The sequence below is a fragment of the Amyelois transitella genome, chromosome 29, assembly GCF_032362555.1.
Source record: "Amyelois transitella isolate CPQ chromosome 29, ilAmyTran1.1, whole genome shotgun sequence".
Taxonomy (NCBI): Eukaryota; Metazoa; Arthropoda; class Insecta; order Lepidoptera; family Pyralidae; genus Amyelois; species Amyelois transitella.
Genome location: NC_083532.1, coordinates 5,240,336 through 5,260,575, shown reverse-complemented (window position 1 = coordinate 5,260,575; position 20,240 = coordinate 5,240,336). Strand labels below are relative to the sequence as shown.

At 40.4% G+C, this 20,240-nt stretch overlaps 1 protein-coding gene across 1 annotated transcript in view; it reads left to right on the top strand.

Annotated features, from left to right (window-relative positions):
- Positions 1 to 20,240, top strand: part of LOC106131754 (talin-1) — a 122,893-nt gene that overhangs the window by 64,976 nt on the left and 37,677 nt on the right. Inside the window, exons 32-44 of the mRNA XM_060952654.1 lie at positions 2,593 to 2,720; positions 4,187 to 4,355; positions 4,981 to 5,073; positions 5,804 to 5,878; positions 6,597 to 6,759; positions 7,395 to 7,522; positions 11,660 to 11,791; positions 14,101 to 14,286; positions 15,461 to 15,615; positions 16,173 to 16,316; positions 17,398 to 17,531; positions 18,375 to 18,487; positions 18,928 to 19,086. Coding sequence (XP_060808637.1) covers positions 2,593 to 2,720; positions 4,187 to 4,355; positions 4,981 to 5,073; positions 5,804 to 5,878; positions 6,597 to 6,759; positions 7,395 to 7,522; positions 11,660 to 11,791; positions 14,101 to 14,286; positions 15,461 to 15,615; positions 16,173 to 16,316; positions 17,398 to 17,531; positions 18,375 to 18,487; positions 18,928 to 19,086 — 1,779 coding nt within the window. The remainder of the gene's footprint in view (positions 1 to 2,592; positions 2,721 to 4,186; positions 4,356 to 4,980; positions 5,074 to 5,803; positions 5,879 to 6,596; positions 6,760 to 7,394; positions 7,523 to 11,659; positions 11,792 to 14,100; positions 14,287 to 15,460; positions 15,616 to 16,172; positions 16,317 to 17,397; positions 17,532 to 18,374; positions 18,488 to 18,927; positions 19,087 to 20,240) is intronic.

Here is a 20,240-nt window from a genome sequence, read left to right as displayed (position 1 = left end):
ACCTTTACCTGAACAGTTACAACAAAAAGTAAGTGATGAAATTTCGGAGCAATCATGTTTTCTTATAGAAAATGTTAGGTTTAGTGACAGTAAATTGAGTATGATAAAGGAGCATACAATGAAAGATGAAGAATGTCAGTTAATTATAAGATATATAAAAAATGGCTGGCCAAATTATAAGTATGAAGTGGATGAAAGAGTAAAAGAGCAGTGGTCGTATAAGGAAAGTTTTGAATATGTCGATGGTATAATATTTAAAGATAATTTGGTTTATATTCCATTTAAGTTAAGGTACGAAATGGTAAAGCGAGTTCACGATGGGCATATGGGTATAGATAGATGCAAACGGCATGCGCGGGATGTGATGTTCTGGCCAGGGATGTCTCGAGACATCGAGAGTGCAGTACGCCGCTGTGCGACGTGCGCCGAGAGGGTGGCGCGGCCCGCGCGGGAACCGCTCTTGCCACATCCTATCCCGAGCCTGCCGTGGGCTAAAATAGGCTCGGACATATTTCAGAACGGTAACAAGTATTTTTTAATCTTAGTCGACTATTTTTCGAATTATATCGAAGTTTGTCCACTGCTGAACATTACTAGCAAGACAGTCATAACAGCGATGAAGGATCAATTTGCAAGGCACGGCATCCCACAGGAACTGATAACTGATAATGGGCCAGCGTATGCCTCGAAGGAATTTGCTACATTTAGTAAGCAATGGGGGTTCAAACATGTTACGAGTTCGCCGAAATATCCGGTATCAAATGGACGAAGTGAGAAGGCAGTACACATAGTTAAAAATATGTTAACCAAATCTTTGTCATCTGGTTCTGATTTCTATTTAGGGTTGCTAAACCTTAGAACAACTCCCAGGGATGGAATTAGCTCACCATCTCAGTTACTTATGGGACGCAGGCTTAATTCCAGGCTCCCATCTCACGACTGTAAACTGCAACCCAGCCGTGACAACCGTGACGATTATAAGGCTATCACAAGCAAGCAAGCCCGCGACAAACAGCACTATGATAAACGAGCACGAGCGTTGCCGGAGCTGCGGGCTGGGCAACGTGTGGTGATGGTGGACGCCGGAGACAGGAAGCACGCGCGCGTCCAGGCGCGGGCGCCACAACCACGCTCCTACTTCGTAATAGACTCAACAGGAAAGCGGTACAGAAGAAATAGACGCCATTTAATTAATGTGGAGGCAGCTCTTTCTTCTCCATCCCAATATACGCCCGAGGAGCAAGAACATTACGAGGAAGAGGATTGGTCCATGGCCGAAAGTGAGGACAACGCAGATGATCCTACGTTTGTTTTAACCAGCGGGGATGGGTCGCGTCTCTCTGAGGACTCCCGGGGTGATATTTTGAAAGGCCGGTTAGATCGCGCGCGCAGACCGGCGGCTGAGGCGGCCCGCACTATTATTGCCAAACTAAATAGGGAAAAATAAATCATAATGCAATCTGAGCTTAAAATTAGAATTGTATAAAATTGGTATAAAAGATTGTACTATGTTACTTCACCCAAGCTGTTATTGTTAATTGTCCGACTTCATAAAATTAAATGTATGTAAGTATTTTTATTTTGTATGTATGTTCACCAATTTTCTTAGTCATTTTTTTTTCCAAATTTTCGATTAATATATTTTTGTTTAAAAGGGCTTATATATATCAGCGGTGATCCCATAAAAATTACAATGATAAGATTAGCCTTTATAAAAAACTGTAAAAATATACATTAATCTAGATATATAATATATATATATTAAGGTATGTAGTATTGAAGTCGGTTATATGTTTATTTTTCTTGTTTTTTTTTTTTTCTTCTATGTATATTATTGTTTAAGTTGCTGACTCATAACATAACAAATTATTTTAATTTTTTTTTTCTGTTAATTTTTTTTTGTGAGGGAAAGATGTTGTGATTATTATTGGTGCATGTCATTTATTTGTGGGTATTGAATAAACAAATTAGTCTTGGTTCAACCTGCCTTTCAATTACGACAAGAACCACTCCATCTCGTTCCCGTGGATGTCGTAAAAGGCGACTAAGGGAAAGGCTTATAATTTATGTGTTAGCAACCTGTCGCTATTTAAAACTTTAATTCCATTAAATACGTTACGTCAATTTTAGTTTTAATTTTGACGCCCTATAGGTACCTATATGTTAATTCAATTCTATCTTAAAGCCAAATAGCTGAACGTGGCCTATCAGTCTTTACAAGACTGTTGGCTCTGTCTACCCTGCGAGGGATATAGACGTGATTATCTGTATATTTTATATTCATTCAAAACAGAATGGGAAAGTCCATTTAAAAAATTCAAAATCATTTAATAATGACTTTTAAAAATATGTCAATTCAATTCTATCTTATAGCCAAACAGCTGAACGTGGCCTATCAGTCTTTACAAGACTGTTGGCTCTGTCTACTCTGCGAGGGACATAGACGTGATTTATATGATATGTTATATGATATGTTTTATATTCATTCAAAGCACAATGGGAAAATCCATTTAAAATATTCAAAATCATTTAATAATAACTATTAAAATAAAGTAATACACCTAATTGTAACTCCGCACCCCCTCGACCCAGGGTCTGGAGCAAACCATGGAGGCGGTGCCGTCGCACGCCGAGCTGGACCTGGCCGCGGAGAACATCAACTCCACCCTGGACGTGCTCAACAGCGGCCAGTTCCCGCCGCGCTCCGACAGGACTTACAGGTGAATTGTCTCCCGTTTGGTTTCCCACCAGTGCCGTGTGGTTCCCGGCACCAATACAAAAAAAAGAACAGGACCACTCCATCTCTTTCCCATGGATGTCGTAAAAGGCGGCTAAGGGATCGGCTTACAAACTTGGGATTCTTTTTTAGGCGATGGGCTAGCAACCTGTCACTATTTGGATCTCAATGCTATCAATAAGCCAAATAGCTGAACGAGGCCGATCAGTCTTTTCGGGACTGTTGGCTCTGTCTACCATATGTATGTATGTATGGTTTCCTTCCACCCAAAGGTTGAATGGATGAGATTGCTTTAGCGATAAGTCCGCCTTTGTACCATCTATATCTGCTTTGTGCTGTTTTGTATGTTTTACTCTTACGGTGCAATAAAGAGTTTTATCTATCTATCTAATTATTGTAGCGGGAGCGATGATTCTGCCCGTCCGCCACCAAAGGGAAGATCTACACATACATATGTACATTCATTCATGTTTTTTAATGTAGACAATGTGCTTTCGTCTACGATTTAGATTTAATAGATCTATATTTGTATATTGACGTCCGATGAAAATGCTGCAGTGTAGTTTGTTCCGCCGCTTCTTCTTCACATGCGCTTTGGTAAAGGTAGTAGTGAAAATTAGATTTAAGTGATGTGACGTCAATAAGTGATACCTTGTATCCAATTTTGAAATAAATCTATTCTATTCTATCTTTAGACAGACGATGTTGTGTCGGAGATTGTATATATGCTCCAATCCGTGAAATCTTTGCTTGCGTGATTTAGACTTTTCGCTGTTTTCGGCTGATCGCGTCGCGTGATTTTATTTTTGCGACTTGTGGCGTATAGATGTCGCCACAAATGTACAGTACACGTAATTGTATACCTTTATTTACATCTGTTTTCTAAAATATTTGATACTAGCTGTGCCCGTGACTTCGACCGCATGGAAACACTATCAATCCCGCGGGAACTCCGGGATAAAAAGTAGCCTATATGTTATTCGTGGGTCTTCAGCTACCTACATAACAAATTTAATCGTTATCGGTTCAGTATTTTTTGCATGCAAGAGTCAGAAAGAACAAACATCCATACTAACATACTCACAAACTTTCGGAATTTATAATATCAGTATGTCAATTTACCTTTAAATGTACTTATACTGCATCTTGCACGCAACGACATACCTACATTTGTATAGTCCAAGCCTAGATTCTAAGTTCTCATGTAAGTGAATATTTTTCTTATGAGAATAAAGATTTCTTTAACCCGATGGATTAATAAAATACATACATACATACATAAAATCACGCCTCTTTCCCGGAGGGGTAGGCAGAGACTACCTCTTTCCACTTGCCACGATCCCTGCACACTTCCCTCGCTTCATCCACATTCATAACTCTCTTCATGCAAGCTCGGCGGTTTCGGGTACTTTTGACCTGACTGTTAATAAAATGATTTTTTCTTTATAGCGATCTCCAATCGGAGCTGAACTCGGCTGCCATAGGTCTCAGCAACGCAGCCTCAGACGTGGTCTCCGGCGTGGACGAGAAGCAGCGGCTGGCCGCCAGCAGCGAGACCTTCGGCGACCAGTTCACCAGGCTGGTGGGCGTGTGCATGGAGATGGCTGGCAGCACTGAGGTATGCGTATGGTCACGTCTATATCCCTTGCGGGGTGGACAGAGTTAACGGTCTTGAAAAGACTGAATGGCTACGTTCAGCTGTTTGGCTTAATGATGGAAGTGAGATTCAAATAGTGACAGGTTGCTAGCCCGTCGCCTAAAAAAGAATCCCAAGTTTGTAAGTATATCCCTTAGTCGCCTTTTATGACATTCATGGGAAAGAGATGGTGTGGTCCTGTTGTTTTTCTATTTGTGCCGGGAACCACTCGGCACTACCGGTATAGTACATAGGTATATATCCTGAGGTATATGTACATATATAATAATCGCCTTGCGGGGTAGACAGAACCAACGGTCTGGAAAAGACTGAATGGTCACATTCGATTGTATGGCTTAATGATGGAATTGAGATTTAAATAGTGACAGGCTGCTAGCCCATCGCCTAGAAGATGAATCCCAAGTTTGTAAGCTTATTCCTTAATCGCCTGTTACGACATCCATGGGATAGAGATGAGGTCCTGTTGTCTATTTGTGCCGGGGAACCATGCGGCACGGTAGGTTTTTTAACATGTCATAAATCTTAAGTTACACTCATTATAAGTTTGTTTTTAATACGTATTAATGTATGTTTGTATGTTTCTCAGGACCGAGAAACCCAAACGGTGATGGTGAACTCGATGAAGACTGTGACTGTCAACTCGTCGAAACTGCTGTCCACTGCCAAGTCAGTCAGTCAGGTAATTGAACTGTTTGCTTTTGATTTTAATTTTATAAAATCACAAAAATAAAAATGAATATATTTTGTTCAGAAATATTTTTAATTATGTATCGAAGGCACTTTTTCACGTTATTTTATATTACAATAAATTACATTTAAGTTATATAAAATATGTATTTCTATATCTAATAGGAATTATTTGTCAAAAAGTTTGACGGCCTGTGGCGCAGCGGTAGTACGCTTGTCTGTGACTCCGGAGGTCCCGGGTTCGAATCCCGGCCAGGGCGTGATGAGAAAAGAACTTTTTCCGATTGGCCTGGGCCGTGGATGTTTATCTATATAAGTATTTATTATAAAATATAGTATCGTTGAGTTAGTATCTCGTAACACAAGTCTCGAACTCACTTCGAGGCTAACTCAATCTGTGTAATTCCGGGACCCCCGGTGTCACAGACGAGCGCACTACCGCTGCGCCACAGAGGCCGTCAAGGTGTCAGATGTTTTCTATAGCTGACTATACTTGATTTGGAGTAGCATATTCAGGTTGTAGAACTAATTAAAAATGTTATGTGTAAAAAATATTTAAGGGAATTTTTTTTTCTAGCCTATCCCTTAGTCGCCTTTTACGACATCCATGGGAAAGAGATGGAGTGGTCCTCTATTAATTTTTGTATTGGTGCCGGGAACCACACGGCATACACTATTACACACAAGGGTACATATTATTAACAAAATACATTTGTCATTAGGACCTGACTCGTCCGAACGCCAAGAACCAGCTGGCGGCCGCTGCCCGCGAAGTCACCGAGAGCATCAACCGACTTGTAAGTTATATACATACATATCGTCACGTCTATGTCCCTTGCGGGGTAGACAGCGCCAACAGTCTTGAAAAGACTGATAGGCCACGTTCAGCTATTTGGCTCTAAGATAGAATTGAGATTCAAACAGTGACAGGTTGCTAACCCGTCGCCTAAAAAAGAATCCCAAGTTTGTAAGCCTATCCCTTAGTTCTTTATTCTTTTTTTTTATTGGTGCCGGAAACCACACGCCACATACATACATAAAAACACGCCTTTTTCCCGGAAGCAGAGACTACATCTTACCACTTGCCACTCCTGTTGTTGAGTCTAGTCTAGTCTAGAATATATTTGAAATTTAGCATGTAGGTTCCCCATGTGGTCTAGGTATCTACAACGAGAGATATTCTCAAAATTCCCGCGGGAATGGAAACTAACAGGATACATATAAGTATTAGTAAAACTTTGGTTTTTGACGGCCTCTGTGGCGCAGCGGTAGTACGCTTATCTGTGTCACCGGAGGTCCCGGGTTCGAATCCCGGTCAGGGCATGATGAGAAACGTCCTTTCTCTGATTGGCCTGGGTCTTGGATGTTTATCTATATACGTATTTATTATAAAATATAGTATCGTTGAGTTAGTATCTCGTAACACAAGTCTCGATCTTACTTCGAGGCTAACTCAATCTGTGTAATTTGTCCCGTATATATTTATTTATTTGGTAATATGTCCAACATTTCCAGGTGGACGTCTGCACGGAAGCGGCGCCCGGCCAGAAGGAGTGCGCGGCGGCGATCCGCAGCATCGAGAGCACCCGCCCCCTGCTGGAGAACCCCAGCCAGCCCGTCAGCTCGCTCGGCTACTTCTCGTGTCTGGACTGCGTGGTCGAGCAGAGCAAGGCGTTGAGTGAGTATAGAAAAAATAAAGACAGATAATAAGAGCTCAGATAGAAAAAGCACAGAAATAAAAGGCATTTTTTGAAGAGAGTGTCGAATGTGGATGAAGCGTTAGGATCGTGGCAAGTGGAGAGATTTATTAATAGTGGTATATATAAATATTGAGTGGTAGCGGACCCAGAGTAGAACTTTGAAGAATGACCGAAGGAATATAAGTCTGATGAAAAATTTGTTGGTTTGTATTTGGAACTCGTTACTTTACTCTTGTATAAATAATCGTCGTCTTATAAAGAGGTATATAAAAATATTAAGTGGTAGTGGACCCAGAGTATGACCTTGAGGAACGCCCCTAGGAATATTAGGAGCTGAGGAAAAATAAAACGATTTTGACGTTAATGTACTTCCATTAACTAAATAGTGTTTTTATCGTCACAGCAAAAACGTCTGTTTGTAATTATATTAATGATTTTTTTATGATTATCATCAAATAATAATTCTATCTAACGCATTCGTAAAATCACAGTTCATCAAATTTCAAATTAAATTCAATACATGATGATTTTCCGTGACTGTTTTATCAAGAATAAACTAAATTAGCAAGCTATATCTATATAAATAAATGTATCTGTATGTTTGTCCGTGTAGGCGAAGGCATGTCCGGCATGGCGGGCGCGGTGAAGAGATCGGACCCGACCTCGCTGTCGGCGTCGGTGTCGGCCGTGGCGGCCGCCGTCACCGGCCTGGTGGAGTGTACTGCGCAAGCCGCTTATCTGGTAACTATATCATACACCACGTCTATATCCCTTGCGGGGTGGACAGAGCTAGCGGTCCCGAAAGCTCTGTTCGTGACTCCGCAAGCGCGAACGGAATTGTTAAAACAAGCGCCGATCACATAGGCGGTAAAAGCTCTGAACGGTGTCGCTAATAACATAGACACATTTTACAGTTACATGCCATACTTATGGCGGAACATGTGCGTACTTACAACACATGTAAGATCACATATATTTCTAACACCCATTTGTACCATTTTTCAAGTAAATAAAGAATATTTCATTTAATTTAATTTCATTTACGTGTTCAACTGTACTTTGACTGAGTTCACAAGAGCTATGTTAATATGAATTATCCTTATAATTATACTTAAATTACTTAATAGAATTATGATTTAATTAGCTACTCTATCGCATTGAGTAACACTGTAATGATACGGTTGGTTATTGTTAATAAATAAATAAAAAAGTAACCTTACCTTGGTTACTTTTTGACGTGACGTGCCAGTAAATAATATTGTTGCACGTAGAAACACGTAGTACATACTCCTGGAGGTTACTCCCCACTTCTCACAATTTGCCTTAGTAATTCATGCATTGAATAATTCTCATATTAATAACCGGATTCAAATCGTGATGGGTTGCTAGCCCATCGCCTAAAAAAGATTCCCAAGTTTGTAAGCCTATCCCTTAGTCGCCTTTTACGACATTCATGGGAACGAGATGGAGTGGTCCTATTCTTTTTTTTATATTGGTACCGGGAACCACACGGCACCTCTTTTAGTAACATGATATCAAATGTCGGTGTACATGATGATACCGGCACTACCGGAATAGTATATAGGTATATAAAGAGAAGAGAGAATAGTATATTTAGAATTATATGGAATGTAAGAGCGGAGTTCTCCTGGCACAAGCATATTTTTGCTTAAAAGGAGGCTCCAGTAGTTAGCACTATTATTCTCTCTAGATACTGAATAAACAAAAATTTTATTATTTATTTATATTTTATACATCCTGAGATATACATACATATATAATAATCTTTTAGTAACATGATATCAAAATGTCGGTTGTCGGTCTTTCACAAAGTGGGCGATAACGCTCCCTTGTGCCCAGGCGCTGTAGGTCTCAAGGGGGGCGGTAAGAGACCCAGAATAATTAATAATAATTAATTAAACTAATTTGAAGTTATAGTGCTTTTTGAATAGGTTAAAATTGGGGGGCGCTAAAAAAATATTTATTCTCAAAGTGGACAAAATAAGTTTGGGACCGTCTGGTGTACATGATAGGTTAAAATTGAAGGCGCTAAAAAAATATTTATTCTCAACGTAGACAGTAGACAAAATAAGTTTGTGACCGTCTGGTGTACATGATATATAACTGTATATGTAACTGGACAAAATAAGTTTGTGACTGTCCGGTGTACATGATATATAACTGTATATGTAACTGGACAAAATAAGTTTGTGACTGTCCGGTGTACATGATACATAACTGTATATGTAACTGGACAAAATAAGTTTGTGACTGTCTGGTGTACATGATATATAACTGTATATGTAACTGGACAAAATAAGTTTGTGACTGTCCGGTGTACATGATATATAACTGTATATGTAACTGGACAAAATAAGTTTGTGACTCCCTTGGTGTACATGATATATAACTGTATATGTAACTGGACAAAATAAGTTTGTGACTGTCCGGTGTACATGATATATAACTGTATATGTAACTGGACAAAATAAGTTTGGGACTGTCCGGTGTACATGATATATAACTGTATATGTAACTGGACAAAATAAGTTTGGGACTGTCTGGTGTACATGATATATAACTGTATATGTAACTGGACAAAATAAGTTTGTGACCGTCTGGTGTACATGATATATAACTGTATATGTAACTGGACAAAATAAGTTTGTGACTGTCCGGTGTACATGATATATAACTGTATATGTAACTGGACAAAATAAGTTTGTGACTGTCCGGTGTACATGATATATAACTGTATATGTAACTGGACAAAATAAGTTTGTGACTGTCTGGTGTACATGATATATAACTGTATATGTAACTGGACAAAATAAGTTTGTGACTGTCCGGTGTACATGATATATAACTGTATATGTAACTGGACAAAATAAGTTTGTGACTCCCTTGGTGTACATGATATATAACTGTATATGTAACTGGACAAAATAAGTTTGTGACTGTCCGGTGTACATGATATATAACTGTATATGTAACTGGACAAAATAAGTTTGGGACTGTCCGGTGTACATGATATATAACTGTATATGTAACTGGACAAAATAAGTTTGGGACTGTCTGGTGTACATGATATATAACTGTATATGTAACTGGACAAAATAAGTTTGTGACTGTCCGGTGTACATGATATATAACTGTATATGTAACTGGACAAAATAAGTTTGTGACTCCCTTGGTGTACATGATATATAACTGTATATGTAACTGGACAAAATAAGTTTGTGACTGTCCGGTGTACATGATATATAACTGTATATGTAACTGGACAAAATAAGTTTGTGACTGTCCGGTGTACATGATATATAACTGTATATGTAACTGGACAAAATAAGTTTGTGACCGTCTGGTGTACATGATATATAACTGTATATGTAACTGGACAAAATAAGTTTGTGACTGTCCGGTGTACATGATATATAACTGTATATGTAACTGGACAAAATAAGTTGGAGACTGTCCGGTGTACATGATATATAACTGTATATGTAACTGGACAAAATAAGTTGGAGACTGTCTGGTGTACATGATATATAACTGTATATGTAACTGGACAAAATAAGTTTGTGACTGTCCGGTGTACATGATATATAACTGTATATGTAACTGGACAAAATAAGTTTGTGACTCCCTTGGTGTACATGATATATAACTGTATATGTAACTGGACAAAATAAGTTTGTGACTGTCCGGTGTACATGATATATAACTGTATATGTAACTGGACAAAATAAGTTTGGGACTGTCCGGTGTACATGATATATAACTGTATATGTAACTGGACAAAATAAGTTTGGGACTGTCTGGTGTACATGATATATAACTGTATATGTAACTGGACAAAATAAGTTTGTGACTCCCTTGGTGTACATGATATATAACTGTATATGTAACTGGACAAAATAAGTTTGTGACTGTCCGGTGTACATGATATATAACTGTATATGTAACTGGACAAAATAAGTTTGGGACTGTCCGGTGTACATGATATATAACTGTATATGTAACTGGACAAAATAAGTTTGGGACTGTCTGGTGTACATGATATATAACTGTATATGTAACTGGACAAAATAAGTTTGTGACTGTCCGGTGTACATGATATATAACTGTATATGTAACTGGACAAAATAAGTTGGAGACTGTCCGGTGTACATGATATATAACTGTATATGTAACTGGACAAAATAAGTTGGAGACTGTCTGGTGTACATGATATATAACTGTATATGTAACTGGACAAAATAAGTTTGTGACTGTCCGGTGTACATGATATATAACTGTATATGTAACTGGACAAAATAAGTTTGTGACTCCCTTGGTGTACATGATATATAACTGTATATGTAACTGGACAAAATAAGTTTGTGACTGTCCGGTGTACATGATATATAACTGTATATGTAACTGGACAAAATAAGTTTGGGACTGTCCGGTGTACATGATATATAACTGTATATGTAACTGGACAAAATAAGTTTGGGACTGTCTGGTGTACATGATATATAACTGTATATGTAACTGGACAAAATAAGTTTGTGACTCCCTTGGTGTACATGATATATAACTGTATATGTAACTGGACAAAATAAGTTTGTGACTGTCCGGTGTACATGATATATAACTGTATATGTAACTGGACAAAATAAGTTTGGGACTGTCCGGTGTACATGATATATAACTGTATATGTAACTGGACAAAATAAGTTTGGGACTGTCTGGTGTACATGATATATAACTGTATATGTAACTGGACAAAATAAGTTTGTGACTGTCCGGTGTACATGATATATAACTGTATATGTAACTGGACAAAATAAGTTTGAGACTGTCCGGTGTACACGATATATAACCCCCCCGCAGACGGCGGTGTCGGACGAGAGCAGCGCGGCGGGGCGCCCGGGGCTGGTGGACCAGGCGGCGTTCGCGCGCGCCGCGCTGGAGATCCGCCGCGCCTGCCGCGCGCTCGCCGACCCGCACACCGACCAGCACCAGGTGACGTACACAGCCACGGCTTGCAGAGGTAGACTTGAAAATGCTGATAGGCCGTAGCCGATTCGAAAAGCGACAAGTTTTGAATATTAGAATTTGAATCCCAAATTTATGGACCTATCCCTTAGTCGCCTTTTATGACAACCATAGAAAATAGATGAAATGGTCCTATTTTTTTTTCATTTGGTGCCAAGAACCACATGGCACACATTATCATATATCTTTATAGGTTTTCAACGTTCGTGAATGTAGAGAGTGATATCATATCATTGTTCGAATTTTATATCATTACATACATACATATTGTCACGTCTATATCCCTTGCGGGGTAGACAGAGACAACAGTCCCGAAAAGACTGAATGACCACGTTCAGCTGCTCGGCTTGATGATGGAATTGAGATCCAAATAGTGACAGGTTGCTAGCCCATCGCCTAAAAAAAGGATCGCAATTTTATAAGCCTATTCCTTAGTCGCTTTTTACGACATCCATGGGAAAGAGATGGAGTGGTCCTATTCTTTTTGTTTTGGTGCCGGGAACCACACGAAAATGTATATATACATGTAAATTAAGGATGTCCTGGTAAAGGGTCAGGTCAAAAACACCCAAAACCGCTGAGCTTGCATGAAGACAGTTATGAATGTGGATGAAGCGAAGGAAGTGTGCAGGGATCGTGGCAAGTGGAAAGAGGTGGTCTCTGCCTACCCCTCCGGGAAAGAGGCGTGATTTTATGTATGTATGTATGTATGTACATGTACACAGATTGAGTTAGCCTCGGATTAAGAATTAGTTTCCGACATCCATGTTAAAGTAATGGAGTGGTCTCATTATAAAATGCCCGTCAATGCCTGCTCTTTTTCTTAAGTCTTTGATAGCCTACCTGAAATGATAAAAAGACAGAGATTATCATATGTACATATATACATATAATGACGTATGTATCCCTTGTGAGGTAGATAGAGCCAACAGTCTTGAAAATACTGAAAGGCCACGTTCAGCTGTATGGTTTAATGATAGAATTGAGATTCGAATAGTGACAAGTTGCTAGCCTATCGCCTAAAATGAGAATCCCAAATTTATGAGCCTATTCTTTATGTCGCCTATTATGACATCCATAGGAAAAAGATGGAGTGGTCCTATTTTTTTGTATTGGTGCCAATTATCATATATCTTTATAGTTTTACAACGTTCGTCAATGTACAGAGTAATATCATATCATTGTTCAAATTTTATATCCATACATACATACATACATAAACTCACGCCTCTTTCCCGGAGGGGTAGGCAGAGACTACCTCTTTCCACTTGCCACGATCCCTGCATACTTCCTTTGCTTCATCCACATTCATAACTCTCCTCATGCAAGCTCGGCGGTTTCGGGCACTTTTGACCTGACCCTTCACCAGGACATCCTTAATTTGATCAAGATACGTTCGTCTAGGTCTTCCCACCCCGACCTTTCCCTCCACACTCTCCTTGTATATCTGCTTAGTCAACCTGTTTTCATTCATCCTCTCCACATGACCGAACCATCTCAACATACCCTTTTCTATTCCTGTAACTACATCTTCTTTCACATCACAACACTCCCTTATCACGCTGTTCCTTATCCGGTCACTCAATTTCACACCCAACATACTCCTTAACGCTCTCATTTCCACTGCATTTATTCTGCTTTCGTGCTTCTTTTGCCATACCCAACTTTCACTCCCATACATTAATGTCGGGACCAACACGCCCCTGTGCACAGTGAAATGTGAAATTCACAGTGTTTATCCATACATACCTACATATTGTCACGTCTATATCCCTTGCGGGGTAGACAGAGCCAACAGTCTTGAAAATACTGAAAGGCCTCGTTCAGCTGCGTGGTTTAATGATAGAATTGAGATTGGAATAGTGACAAGTTGCTAGCACATCGCCTAAAAAAGAATACCAAGTTTGTAAGCCTATCCCTTAGTCGTCTTTTACGACAACCACGGGAAAGAGATGGAGTGGTCCTATTCTATTTTGTATTAATGCCGGGAACCACACGGCACGCATTATCATATCACCTTTATAGCTTTTCAACGTTCGTGAATGTAGAGAGTGATATCATATCATTGTTCGAATTTCATATCATTACATACATATAGTCACGTCTATATCCCTTACGGGGTAGACAGAGCCAACAGTCTTGAAACGACATCCATGGGAGAGAGATGGAGTGGTCCTATTCTATTTTGTATTAGTGCCGGGAACCACACGGCAATGCCGGGAACCACACGGCAAGCATTTTTATATCATTCATCATTGAATTTCATCATCCGTCAGGTGTTATCGGCCGCCACGGTGATAGCCAAGCACACGTCGGCGCTGTGCAACGCGTGCAGAGTCGCGTCGAGCAAGACCGCCGAGCCGGCCGCCAAGCGGCACTTCGTGCAGGCCGCGAAGGACGTCGCCAACTCCACTGCGGCACTCGTGAAGGAAATCAAGGCGTTGGATACGGATTATAGCGAGGTGGGTGTAGGAGAAAAATTGGTAATGAAGAAAAATGGTACTTTGTTCAAGCCGCGAAAGACGTTGACAATTCTACTGCGGCACTCGTCAAGGAAATCAAGGCGTTGGATACGGATTATAGCGAGGTGGGTGTAGGAGAAAAATTAACAATAAGTAGGTAAATATTAGGGAAATAAGTGATTTAGAGTGAAGAATAAAGGAACTTCGTTCAGGCCGCGAAGGACGTCGCCAACTCCACTGCCGCCCTCGTGAAGGAAATCAAGGCGTTGGATACGGATTATAGCGAGGTGGGTGTAGGAGAAAAATTAAAGATAAGTAGGTAAATAATAGGGAAATGAGGGATTTAGAGTGAAGAAAAATGGTACTTCGTTCAGGCTGCGAAGGACGTCGCCAATTCTACTGCGGCACTTGTTAAGGAAATCAAGGCATTGGATACGGATTATAGCGAGGTGGGTGTAGGAGAAAAATTGGTAATGAAGAAAAATGGTACTTTGTTCAAGCCGCGAATGACGTCGCCAACTCCACTGCGGCACTCGTGAAGGAAATCAAGGCGTTGGATACGGATTATAGCGAGGTGGGTGTAGGAGAAAATTGGTAATGAAGAAAAATGGTACTTCGTTCAGGCCGCGAAGGACGTCGCCAATTCTACTGCGGCACTCGTCAAGGAAATCAAGGCGTTGGATACGGATTATAGCGAGGTGGGTGTAGGAGAAAATTGGTAATGAAGAAAAATGGTACTTCGTTCAAGCCGCGAATGACGTCGCCAACTCTACTGCGGCACTCGTCAAGGAAATCAAGGCGTTGGATACGGATTATAGCGAGGTGGGTGTAGGAGAAAATTGGTAATGAAGAAAAATGGTACTTCGTTCAAGCCGCGAATGACGTCGCCAACTCTACTGCGGCACTCGTCAAGGAAATCAAGGCGTTGGATACGGATTATAGCGAGGTGGGTGTAGGAGAAAAATCACTACATATTATAAAACAAAGTCGCTATTTTAGTCTGTTTGTCTGTATGCTTAAATCTTTAAAATTACGCAACGGATTTTGATGCGGTTTTTTGTAACAGGTAGAGTGATTCAAGAGGAAGGTTTTTATCTTATAAAATGATGGAGCTGCCACTCAATTCCGCACCTTCTCACATAAACATCTCAATAATCCAACCCCTCCCTTCCAGGAGAATCGAGCCAAATGCGCGGCGGCCACCGGCCCGCTGTCCGAGGCGGTGAGCAGCCTGTGCCAGTTCGCGGACAGTCCCGAGTTCGCGTCCGTGCCGGCCAGGATCTCCGCGGCGGCCAGGCGCGGCCAGGAGGCGGTGCTGGCGGCGGGCAGGTCGGTATACTGCGGCAGATATACATACATACATAAATCACTCCTCTTTCCCGGAGGGGTAGGCAGTGACTACCTCTTTCCACTTGCCACGATCTCTGCATACTTCCTTCTCTACAAATAAAAAATATAAATAAATATATATGGAACATATTACACAGATTGAAGTTAGCCTCGTGGTAAGTTCGAGACTTGTGTTACGAGATACTAACTCAACGATACTATATTTTATAATAAATACTTATATAGATAAACATTCAAGATCCAGGCCAATCAGAGAAAGTTCGTTTCTCTTTTAGCTATTTGGCTTAATGATAGAATTGAGATTCAAATAGTGATAGGTTGCTAGCCCATCGCCTAAAAAGGAATCCCAAATTTGCAAGCCTATCATTTAGTCGCCTTTTACGACATCCATGGGAAAGAGATGGAGTGGTCCTATTAATTTTTTGTATTAGTGCCGGGAACCACACGGCACGGCGTCATTAATTCAATCACGTTTATAATGTACTGTATATATTTATATTTAACGAATGAAACAAAACATTACAATTTGCCAACAGGGACATAATCTCCGGTTCGTGCGCCATGCTGGAGTCGGCCAGGGTCCTGGCCCTGAGCCCGCAGGAGAGGGCGCAGTGGCAGCAGCTGGCCGCCCACAGCAAGACAGTCTCCGACAGCATCAAGTCCCTCGTCCACAATATACGGTGAGACACTTCATGTACAACCTCAACAGAAGACATTCATACATACATACTAATAATGCTACATACTGCCGTGTGGTTCCCGGCGCCAATAAAAAAAAAAAAGAATAGGACCACTCCATCTCGTTCCCATGGATGTCGTAAAAGGCGACTAAGGGATAGGCTTATAAACTTGGGATTTCTTTTAGGCGATGGGCTAGCAACCCGTCACTATTTGAATCTCAATTCTATCATTAAGCCAAATAGCTGAACGTGGCCTATCAGTCTTTTCAAGACTGTTGGCTCTGTCTACCCCGTTAGGGATAAAGACGTGATCATATGTATGTATGTATTTATGTATACTAATAATATGACTAAATAACTTTAATAACTATACTTCCTACAAATATATACATGCATACATAAAATCACGCCTCTTTCCCGGAGGGGTAGGCAGAGACTACCTCTTTCCACTTGCCACGATCTCTGCATATTTCCTTCGCTTCATCCACATTCATAACTCTCTTCATGCAAGCTCGGCGGTTTCGGGTACTTCTAAAGACGTTCATTTTTTATTGCATTCATGATACTCACCTCTCTGGAGAGGAGCCCGGGGTGCGCCTTTGACCATGGATCCTGGATTGGGTGAGTCAGGTTTTCACACGAAGCGACTCCCGTCTGACCTCCGCAACCTTTGCAGGGGAACCTAACCCGTATTGGATCGATCATGGTTACACATCTAGTTGCTTAAATGTGCAGGTTTCCTCACGAATTATCGGTTAGTATTCAAACTAATGTACATAACTTTGAAAATAGTCATTGGTACATGGCCGAGGCGGGATTTGAACCTGTGCCTTTGTACGCATCACGCATTTTAACCAAACACCTTACCCATTCGTCTACCGACGCTCTTGAAAACGCTAGTATTTACATACATACATACATACATACACATGGTCACGTCTATATCCCTTGCGGGGTAGACAGAGCCATAGTCTTGAAAAGATTTGGCTTAATGATAGAATTGAGATTAAAACGCTAGTATAAGTTAATAAATTAGAATTCCTATAATGTTAATAATTAAATTGATTTTTTTTGTCAACAGCGAGAAAGCGCCGGGCCAGAGGGAGTGCGCCGCGTCGCTGGAGACTCTGTCCACCCTGCTGAGGCAGATGGACCACGTGTCCATACAGGCGGTCGGCCAGCAGCTGCCGCCCAAGAAGTCGAACACGTTGCAAGGTCAGTTCAGTCATTAGTATTGATAATTACGATCTCATTATGATTATAGAGAAATTAAGAATTAAATAAAATATTTTAAAAAAAGGGTCGTGTGGTTCCCGGCACTAATCGAAAAGAAAATAGGACCGCTCCATCTGTTGCCCATGGATGTCGTAAAGGCGATTAAGGGATAATTCAGTGAGTAATGGAACGAGATTAAATACGTGTCAATAGATCTATCTATATAAATGTTAATTTTTATAAATTGGGACTCAAATTCAATTTTTTTATTTATTGTTATGGAACATTTAAAATCACTTAATAATTGTCATATCTTTTGGTTTCACATCAATAGTCGACGTCAAATAAATTATTTAAAACTAAGTTTACTGCCGCTTCCAAAGCGTCGGTGCAGAAAAAGCGGTAACAAACTGCGCTGGAGCATTTTCTTCAATAACGTCAACTTCACACAACTGTCCAAAGGCGGGCTTATCGCTAAAGCAATCTCTTCCAGTCAACCTTTGGGTGGAAGGAAACCAAACAGGAGATTGGCGTTGGCGCAGAGCAAGATAAATAAATAATTGTTTTAACATAATAAAATGCATACAGAATATATATCTATATATAATACATATAACATACATACATACATATGGTCACCCATAACTATAACATAACCCATCCTATCCTATCTATACCTATCCCTTAGTCGCCTTTTACGATATCCATGGGGAAAAGACGGAGGTGGTCCTATTCTTTTTTTTATTAGTGCTGTGAACCACACGGCACAATAATACATATACTACACAAAAATACGCATAAATACATAATAATAACATATTTTTTATAATGATTTGTCCTCAGGTTACATGGAGCAGATAGAGAACAGTGCGACAGAGATGGAAGAACGCCTGGAGCCGCTGAGGGTGGCGGCCGTCGGGCAGGCCGAGAACCTGGGCCACGCCGTGCTGCAGCTGGTGAACCGATTGATATATCTATACATACATATAGTCACGTCTATATCCCTCGCGGGGTAGACAGAGCCGACAGTCTTGAGAAGACTACTAGGCCACGTTCAGCTTTTTGGCTTAATGATAGAATTGAGATTCAAATAGTGACAGGTTGCTAGCCCATCGCCTAAAAAAGAATCCAAAGTTTATAAGCCTACTCCTTAGTCGCCTTTTACAAGATCCATGGGAAAGAGATGGAGTGGTCCTATTCTTTTTTGTATTGGTGCCGGAAACCACACGGCACTTTTACAGAATTGGGATTCAAATAGTGACAGGTTTCTAGCCTGCCGTCTACAAGAAGAATCCCGTAGAAGAAATTTATTAGCTTATCCCTTAGTCGACTTTTACGACATTTTTTTCTATTCAATTTTGTATATCAATTTAATTGAATGCTTTTTTGTACACAGATATCGTACGCCGAACCCCTCCTGAACGGCACGGTGGGCGCCGTGTCCAACATGACGGAGAACAGCAGCCAGTCGTCCCTGCTGCAGCACACCAGGACGGTGCTGGAGACGCTCACGTCCCTCGTGCAAGCGGCCAAGACAGCGGCCGGCAGCCCCAGGGTCAGATACAAATACTTTATCTATCTTATATATTTCTATCTTAAAGCCAAATAGCTGGACGTGGCCTATCAGTCTTTAAAAGACTGTTGGCTCTGTCTACCCCGCAAGGGATATAGACGTGATTATATGTATGTATGTATGTGTCTTATATATTTAAACGAGCAATTCTTGTTTATATATAATCAGGATATCGGAAACGGCTCCAACGATTTTCATGAAAGTTACAGATTAGGGGCTTTTCGGCTCAAGGAATCGATTTATCAAGGTCCTAGGTTCGAGAGAAGCTCGGTTCCCAAGATATATGAACATTTTAAAAACCGCGTTTTAAGAAACTATATCAGCGCCATCTCTGGTTGACCGAGCAAAGCTCGGTCAACCGGGTACTTTGATGTAAATGCGGTACAATTATAGGTGTTACAAAGCATATACATTACGCGCATTTAACCAGTCATGGCATGCAAGAATACAGAAAAATTAAATTAAATGAAAATTAAAATTGATTGATTGAGTGTGTTTTGAAGGATAAATACGTATGAGATAGGTGCCGTGTGGATGGAATCACTCCATATATCTTGCCGGTGATGAGATGATGATTGTATAGGTTCATCCTTTTGATTAGAATATGGTAACTTTATTTATGTGTTAAAAAAAGAATAGGACCAGAACATATCTCAATTTCAATTCATTTATTGCATACTAGAGGCCGCCCGCGACTTCGTCCGCATGGAAACCCTATCAATCCCGCGGGAACTCTGGGATAAAAAGTAGCCTATGTGTTATTCTGGGTCTTCAGCTACCTACATACCAAATTTCATGGTAATCGGTTCAGTAGTTTTTGCGTGAAAGAGTAACAAACATCCATACATCCATACAAACTTTCGCCTTTATAATAGTAGTAGGATCATTTTGTACATTTCAGTTCTAATTACTTCAATAGACACAAAAAATATAATGAGTACAGTAAAAGCTCCCTATTCGCGCTTCCGTCATTCGCGTTTTCACTATTCGCGGTTTAAAAAAATGCAACCCAAGTGTTACCGCTTAAAGTGAAAATAGAAATGCTTGATCGTTTACGCCTTGGAGAGGATCTAGGAACGTATCCCCATAAACCCATATAAATTACCATTCTGTATTCACGGTTTCTGTATTCGCGG